Source organism: Delphinus delphis, chromosome 13 (assembly GCF_949987515.2).
Source record: "Delphinus delphis chromosome 13, mDelDel1.2, whole genome shotgun sequence".
NCBI classification, from domain to species: domain Eukaryota; kingdom Metazoa; phylum Chordata; class Mammalia; order Artiodactyla; family Delphinidae; genus Delphinus; species Delphinus delphis.
This window is the reverse complement of record NC_082695.1, coordinates 10,423,576-10,432,446: the sequence shown is the minus strand read 5'-3', so window position 1 is coordinate 10,432,446 and position 8,871 is coordinate 10,423,576. Positions and strand designations below refer to the sequence as shown.

The 8,871-nt window shown below is 49.1% G+C and overlaps 1 protein-coding gene across 1 annotated transcript in view; it reads left to right on the top strand.

Annotated features, from left to right (window-relative positions):
• The first annotated feature begins 345 nt into the window (after positions 1–345).
• SRRM4 (serine/arginine repetitive matrix 4) overlaps positions 346–8,871 on the top strand; it is a 161,739-nt gene continuing 153,213 nt past the window's right edge. Inside the window, exon 1 of the mRNA XM_060029376.1 lies at positions 346–476. Within this exon, the coding sequence (XP_059885359.1) occupies positions 346–476 (131 nt within the window). The remainder of the gene's footprint in view (positions 477–8,871) is intronic.

Below are 8,871 nucleotides of genomic sequence, written 5' to 3'. Positions count from 1 at the left end.
GGGGCTCACACGCGCACGCACACACGGACGACCCCGTCGCCTCTTCTCTCCGGCGCTGCCGAGAAAGCCAGCCCAACGTTCCCTTTCTGGGGCGCGGAGGCTCTGCAAGCTCAGAGCGCAGCCCAGAGCCGACCCAGAAGGCGGAGAGAACCGGCGCACAAGCCTTCTCCCTCCCCTGCCGGCCCGGGCTGAGGCGCCCATCCCCCGCCCTGAACCCCTGTCTCTCCCACCCCACCCTTCTCGGTCTCACACGGACAGAGAGCGGGGCCGGGTGTGCCCCCGTCCGGAAGCCTCGTTTCAGCACTTCGGACAGCGCCCGGGAGCCCCGGGCCCTTTTGGTTGGCCATGGCGAGCGTTCAACAAGGAGAGAAACAGCTTTTTGAGAAGTTCTGGCGAGGAACCTTTAAAGCCGTGGCCACCCCGCGTCCCGAGAGCATCATTGTCGCCAGTATCACGGCCCGCAAGCCGCTGCCAAGGTAATGACCTCCTGCTTAAGAGGGGAGACCCTGATGGTCCCCCTTTCTGGCCTGTGCCCCAGAGCCCTGCGGGGTGGAGGCAGGCAGCTGGGCCAGAGCCCCTGTCTTTTCCGTCACTACTCTGCATCTCCCACTGGAACATGGGAGAACGAATTGCTTGTGTGAGGTGGCAGCTGGTGGGGAGGGACGGGGAGTCTTTAAGGGGAGCAACGCTCAGCCGGCTGACCTGGCAGCCGCTGTTTGAAAGGTCTTGCTGTCTTTGGGTGGGCGGTGGAGGTGGGAGATGACTGAGAAACTTTTCTTGATATCCCAGGGCTCCGAGGACGGGGTGAAGGAATGGTGGATTTGAGGCAGTTAGCGGTGTTGTACAAGAAGAGATGAGGATTGAACTAGCTCAAGCCTTGTTCAGAGACAGCGGCACATTTCCGTGCTCAGCTCAGAAACTAGTGAGCTCTGACTGTTTTGACAAAAGCCCATATGCTATTCCCTCAAATACACCCTAAACAGCGCCCTCCTCCACACCTTCCTGGCGGCGGCTGCTGAACTATCTGGTCTCCAGCACGCAGAACCAGGAGTCTGAGCTCAAGAGTCAGGGAGGAGCCTTCCAAGAGCGTGAAGATGGTCTCAGAAGAGTTTTATTTGGTTTTTCAAAAAGAATCTGATTGCTTTGAACTCAGGCATAAGAACCGATCCTTGGGTGGTGGTATAGAAATAGTGTGATGGAGGGGGGATGAGGGAAGAAATGAAAGAAAGGCAGAAAGAGGGAGAAGAAGATGTGGGGTGAAACTGAGAGGAGGTTGGGGGGAACAGAAGCATTCCAATACAGAGAAGACCCAATTGTTTTCATAAATCATTCAATTTAGAGGAGTTCGAGAACGAAAGGAAGAAACCTGTGCCCTCTGTCAGGGAAAATCAAGGCTGAATGAAAACTCTTCTTTTGCTGGTGTTGGATGAGTCGTTGGGTGGGAGAAAAAGAAAGAAGTGGACCAGGGGAGACCACTTGGAGGATTTATTAATCCTGGCAGGCTGCATTAGGGAGTAGGTTGAAAACATGTCTGGGAAAGTGCTTCGGACAGAATGCCTGTTGTGGCACAGCTGCATCTGAACTTCCCAGTGGGTGTGGGGTGGAGGACCGATGGGGGAGTTATATTTTAAGAATCAAACTCAGACTGGAGAACTTTTCATAGTCTGATAGAGACCTGGCTCATACAGGTCTTTAAGAAAAACGGGTACCCCATGTTGGGAATGGGTGAACTAGAAACATGACGGGCCAGCAGGATGTAGCAGGCGGCAAGTGGCAGCAGCAGCAGCCAGTATTTGTGGCTGGGATGAGGGGACATCCTGTGACACAGGCTGGAGAAGGGGAACAGTAACACCAAATGCCACCAAAAGCTGGTGTTGCTCTGCTTGGAAGGAGGTTCTTTGTAGAGAGCTTTGACATCAGTGGTTTTATCTTCCTGGGTTTCTGCCATCCATTCCACCTTCGGAGTGCACCTCCTGTTGGCAAATCAGGTGCTGCATTGGCCAAAGAATATGCCCTTGTAGAAGGGACTAGAGGAAATTTCATTGGAAACTAGAAGTGTGGCAGTTGGTCCCGAGTATTCCATGTATTTCAGGGGTGCAGGGAGAGGAGAGCAGATTCCTGGTGGTATTTTAATTCAGATAAGCATACCTGATGGCCACCTTGCTTGGTAACTTCACCTTTTGCCTGTCAGTCTGTTCCTGTCATGCCTTTTTTCCTGGTCATCCTCTCAGTCATATGAATTGCTCACAAGGTCTCCCACCCCGCATGCTTCTGCAGCTTTGTGCAAATCCTGATTTAATCCATACGAGACTCATAATAGCCAACCCTCCCCACCCAGGCATCATTTCACTCCTGGTGTCTTTTAACGTCCTGAGTCTCCTTCCCCCTGAAAACCACTCCCGAGGTGGAAGTCTGAGCATTTAGTCCCTAATTTATGTTGTGCTGAAAGGATCCTCTTTACTCTTTAATACTTCTGTGACAGGCGTGGCCTCTCTGTAGGATAGATTCCACTTTGTGTTTAAGTCTTCAGGAGGGGGGGCTGGGTTGGAGTTGTCTTTTAACAGACTGGCTGTAAAGCCTGAAACATCCACATTTGCACCCACGCCAGCCACATCCAGCGATGGTCAATTTCTACCTCCTTTTTAAGGTTCTATGCTTACTTAAGGGTGAAAGTACCATGTTTCTAAAGCAGAGTTCTTAGGAAGGAAAGGGACAGAGGCATGAGCTTAGCATCAGCAGCTTCCTCTACAGGCAGTCTGGGGACTTGGTCTCATCAGAAATGTTGTCTAGTTCCATGAATGAGGCCCAGCTCACAGTCAGAGGATCTGCCCAAGTAGCTGTCTACAGGGAGATGGGGGAGGGGGAGGAGGAACCACCAGCCAGTCCTGTTGGTTGCACACTTAATACTTGTTTATGGATGAGGGCTACTACCCGCTGAGTGAACTTCCCCAGGATATTTTAAGTCTGTTTCTGAAGATAATTTAGTACCAGGATAGAAGCTTACATTCAATTCGTTGATTTCATAGCAATATGCATACATCATACAACCTTACTCCAAGCAAAGCATCCCCTGGTCCCTCCCTCTCCGCCTCTGTGAGGCATACTTGATGAGGCAATATCTTTATAATGTATCAAGTTGCGAGCAGATGTCTGACTCAAATGTCCGAACGGTGTAGCAGTGTGGGAGGCGGTGCTTAAGGGCTCAGAGCTGAGCTTCGGCCCGAACCCCAGTACCTGGTTCTGCTGTTTAGCGGAGTGCCTTAGGCAAGTGGCTCTACCTTGCTGAGCCTGTTCTGTCAGCTTGAAAATAGAAACAATAATCGTAGCTGTCTCAGGCAGTGAGTTAGGAGGGCTGAGTCAGGTGAAGCACTTCCCACAGTGCGAGGGACAGAGTGATTGTTTAAAACAAACAGCTCAGAGCTCTAATGGCCAAAGGAAATCTACAGTTCCTTCCAGTATTGTGTTTTTCCTGCCTACCCATTTCTCACCCTGGTAATGCTGACCATAAAAATTGTGAGATTTCAGCTCCTGACAGGCGACAGGAGGTGGGGTGGGTGGGATGAGAGCAGTCCCATATTTTCCTCCCTAAGGTCCTATATTTCCTTCCCTGAGGGGAGGTTAGCTGCTTTGTGATCTGATGCTTTCAGTTAGGGGGTGGAGGGCTGGTGAAGAATTGTCTGGATTCAGAATGGATTGGTGCGACATCCCTATGGAAGATTATTCTGTTTTGTGTAGGGATGACCAAGCACTGCCAGTCTAGCCAAGGCTCAAATTCCTTGAAAACCATAGTTTTAATCCCTAGCCCATCAACTCTAGAGTGACAATATAATTTGTAGTTCATATCAAGAGTGAAAAGGGTTGCCTGTGGGTGGTTATTCCAGGATGGAAGCTCTAATGGGAAGTATCCCAGGCAAACCTCACCCTGTACCAGCTGGAAGAGAGCCAGCATGAATCAATAAGATACTTGGAGTGTACGAGACCCCCTCTTTTGTTCCTGCCAAAGAAGTATAGTCGTTTTCCTGGCATTAAGTCATTCTCTTTTTTAATTGCTTAGTCCAGAAAAGTTTTCACCTGAGAAGTTTAGGCTGAAAGTGGGAAACCTAGTGTCGGAGGCCAACTCAAACTGTAATATTCAGATCAACAAAGAGTAGTTGAGGACGTAATGAACACGTAACTATCATTTGTAATTAGTATCTCAGTTGTTTGTAGTTACAGGAGTGTTTGTAAAGGGCTAGAGAGGTGGCCCGCTTAAGTAGACTATGCATTCCCTTTACCATTCTTTGGGCAAGCTATTAATTTTCTTCGAAAATCCTTTCCATGCAGAATAGTCCAGAAGCAGACTTCAGCCCAGTCCCTGTCTAAAGGATCATAAATTCCAAACGATTGGAGATTTTACTGCATAAAGGGAAAGACGGCCAAATTGTAAGGCAGGGAAAATGCCTTTGAACCACTTAATTCAAGTCTCCCCTTCGTGCCAAGAGATCAGTTAGCACATTTGTGCTGACTCTGTCTCTAGGAGCAGAGTGAGGGGCTGTTGGGAGGCGATGTCCTGTGGTTAAGAGCCAGGAGACGAGGGTCAGGGAAAATGCTTGCCCTGGCGATGAATGAACATTTTCTCTGGAAAGGGAGTGTTACTGTTTGGGTCAAACCTTTCTCCTTCTGAAAGGTGAAATTGGTTGAATGGTGTACAGGGTCAATGAGGGGATCGTTTCTGACACTGCCATGTTCACCTGGCAACTGTGCTGTCTTAGAGACCCGAGCTGTGGTAGATGTTCAATGAAAGTTGGATGCATTAATTGAATGAGTACACATGGTCCAGATCCAGTATGAGATTAGCCCTCTCCCAGCCCCACCCCGGTCCTGACAATCTGAGGATGCTGGTCGGTGCAACCCGGGAGGCTGGGAGACACACACACACTGCAAATAGATTTGACTCTCACTAGTGTCAGGATGAAGCTCTCTAGATATAGATGTCTGTGTGGCTGGGTGAGTGAACATGTCGGCTTGTCCGGGGGCAGGAGGTCGAACTTAATGTCACTTGGAAGTGCTTTCCAGGCCCGTGTCAGTCTCCGTTAACTCCACCCCGACTCCAGGCCACCAAAATGGGACCACGTCCCTAAAAGCCTACCTCCTCTAAATGAGGATGGAAGCCTGGGTCAGGTGCCTTCTGCTCCACGGCGCCTCAGTCATCCCACAGGGGCACAGTACATTTTTAAAAATATCGTTTCTTTCAGAGTGGCTGGACTTACCTTCCTGCAAAGTGGAAGAGTTCGCAGGGGCTTAACAGAACCGGAGTTCTGTAATTGCTTGTTAGTAAGACTTTCTCTGAGGTGCGAGAGAATATTTCTGGGGTAGAAGAGGTAGAATGGTGAAGAGCTTGGGCTCTGAAGTCAGATGGACCCAGGCTGACATTCTGCTGGGCTACTTCCCAGCTCTGGAATCTGTTAGTCACTTCACCTCTCTACGCTTCACTTTCCCCATCGGTGAAATATTCATCTCACGGAGTTGTAGTGAGATTATTCTCACTACAGTCGCCTAAAAGAGCCCCTGGAGATTTGTACAGAGCTGTTTTAAAAATCCGACAGGACCTGAAGGCAAACTAATCGCAGGAAATGTTTCCTTTTACTGTTTACAGACGCTCACTGGCTCCGTGGCTTTTGGCAAGCAACTTGACCTTCTCAATCTCAGTTTCCTCATCCATAAAATGGGACTAATAATAGCAGCCACCTCCAAGAGCTGTTGGGGGGACTGAATGAGCTAATATATGGGAAGCACTGTTCGGCACACAGTGAGGGCTCCATCAGTGGTAGCTCTTACTATTAATAATAGATGATCGTTTTTATTATTCCTACGTGTCAGGCCCATCAGGGAGGAAAAGATGAATGAAATGCAGTCTTTCCATTTGAGGGCCTCGGAATTTAGCAGCAAAGGGAGACATAGACAGGAGTGTGTATGACAGAGGCAGATCATCTTAAGTACTATAAATGTAGGTAGGAATAAAGAAAGGGGGATGTGGAAAATCAGAGGAAGAAGAGACCCTCAGTGAGACCTGGAGTCCCTTGCTTATTATCATACAGTAATTCTTAGTTATCTCACCTGTAAAATGGGAATGATTCTTTTTCTTCATCAGTTTTACCTACAAATGCAAGGAATGATCAGAATGAATACAGCCTTTATTCCCCGTAGAGTCTCAAGAAAGAGCTTTCCTTTTCCCAGAAGAAAAAGCAGGTTAAACTCTGGAGGGGGCATTCTCTGTGGGGAGTCCCAGTCAGTGCTAATGAAGGGAGGCTATGGAAAGGAACTGCCCTTATAATATAAATCTCCCAACTCCCCTGTCAGTGGCTGAAGGATACAGACGTGGGCATGGGCTGTTAGGTTTCTTGTCCTTCATGGTCCAGCGCTGGCTAAAACAAAATCCGGTCTTCATTCCTCAAGCAGCCACTGACGCTGGGGGGAGCAGAGTGAGCCCATACATGTCAAAGAGAAAATAAACCACTGGGGAATGAATGTACAAAGAAGAAGAAGCTGCCTGTGGCTAAAAACCAAAGCTGTACTTCATTCATTCAACAATTTCCTTGAGCTCCTGCTTGGTATAGCAGTGAACAGCATGAAGCCCCCCGCTCTCATGGGGGAGAAAAATAGTAAATGAAGAAACAAACAAATAGTATAAGGTCAGGTGGTAGTAAGTGCTTTTAAAAAGAATGAAGCTGAGCAAAAGGCTAGAGGGTGAGGGCGGGGATGGCTTTATTGGATGGAGTGGCCAGGGACCTGGAGAAGGGAGGGAGCCAGCCATGAGGATTACTGGGGGGAAAGTGTTTGAGGGAACAGCATGTGCGAAGGCCCTGAGGTGGAAGCATGCTTGATGTATTTGAGAAATAGCAAGGAGGTCAGTGTGGCTGGAGCAGAATGGGTGAGGGGGAGACTGACAGGAGCTGACTCCCTAGACATAGGCAGGAAACAGATCAAGCAGGGCCTTGTAAGACATCTAAGGACTTCCCAGGTCCTCAGCTCCTAGGCTGGGGGGATGGAGGGGGTCGCAGGGGCGCTCCTGCCCTCTCAGTCAGGGTCCCTGGTCTGATCTGCTTCTCTTGGCTCCTCTCTCCCGACTCTAGTGCAACCAGGGATGACTTTGAACCGCAGAGTCAGAAGCTTAGCTGGGCCCCTCCATGTGTTATGGACAAACATGAAATTTACACATCACTCTGATTGTGATCAATCAGATTAGGAAATTGAAAAAGACACTGTTTAGACTTCCAAATAGAAGTGGCAAATCTTATTCCCATGACGGTGAGGGCTTGGTGTATCTCTCGTATCCATGGGTGCAAATCTATACTATCCCTCTCACCTCACAGCCCCTTTGCCACACACCCTTGAAGCTACAGTCTGCGCTCGCACGCTCTTTCTCTCCCTCTCTCCCTCTCCCTCCCTCCCTCTCCCTCCCTCCCTCTCCCTCCCTCTCTCCCTCTCTCTCTCTCTCCCTCCCTCCCTCCCTCTCTCTCTCTCTCTCTCTCTCTCTCTCTCTCTCCCTCTCCCTCTCCCCCTCTCTCTCCCTCTCTCTCTCTCTCTCTCCCCTTCCCTCCCCCATCTCCATTGGAGATTTTGCTGAGGGAGCTCCCATATGCCACAGCCTGTATGTAGAGCTCTGAGAAATAAAACACAGAATTAAGATGTCATAGAGACAAAGCCAAACCAAATCCAGGAACCATGCCGAACCCTAAAACAGTCATTAAGTAATTCACGTCTGCATTTGTCTGTTGCAAACAAATATTAAGATCCTCTGGACGCAAATGTTTCTCATCAGGAGAATCCCTTCGTTGCTGAATTCCCTGGGCTTACATCCCGCTGACAGGTTCGCTGAGCAGAAACACCAGCGGATCACTGTTCTCTGGCTTCATTGAAAGTGAAGCTTAGGCAAGTGAGCTGGGATTTTACAAGGCAGTTACCACTCCTACGGGAAGAGAGGAGCCATCTGGGCCTGACGCGTGTGCATTCATAGCGTGTGCGCGCACTTGCTCACGGTGGGAATGTGTGTGCCGAGCGCCTTGCGTTGTTATGTGCCCAGCCCTGTGCCAAACACGTTTCATCTGTTGTCTGATTCCATCCTCACAGTAACTTTAGGAGAGAGGTATTTTGAAGACCCAATTTTACAGATGAGGAAACTGAGGCTCAGAGAGTAGAAGTGACCTGCTCATGGGAACATGGCTGGTGAGTCATAATTGGAATAAAAACCCAGAGCTCTTAACTGAGAAGTTTATAGTCTAGTACACTTTGCAGAAAAGGAAAAGCTGAGACCAGAGAGGTGAAGTGTGGCTTGTCCAAGGTCACATAGTATGTAAGTACGAAACCAGGATCTGAAATCAAGTCTGCTCAATGGCAAGTACGTTCTTCTCTACCTGCTGTACATCCTGTCACTGTGGTTTGGATTTTAAGGTCATGGGTGTTTTGTGTTACTTTAATCATCGTATTTTACGTCCAGTCAGCTTAGGCAATTGCCATCGTTATAATCCCGTCTCACACCACTGACGGTAACACTGTCTTCCTCTGTCCTTACCCTTCTTACCCATCTCCATGTCGAGCTAGAAGAACCTCTTTGAAAACTAATCCAGACCATATACACCCTCCTTACCCTCGTCTAAAGCCCTGCATCACTGTCCATTGGTTTGCAGAACTTTAGGCCTTGATGACTCCCTGCCATGGTACAGCCTCTAGCCACCTCTCCCAAGATCATTTCTAAAATGCTGCTTCTCACTCCGTCTGCTCCGGCTGCATCCCATTCCTCCTTTTAGTCACTCAAATTTTCCATGCCCTTTCTGCCACCAGGCCTTTGCACATGATGCCAAGAAAGCTGTCCCTCTCCCTTGGTGCCTAATT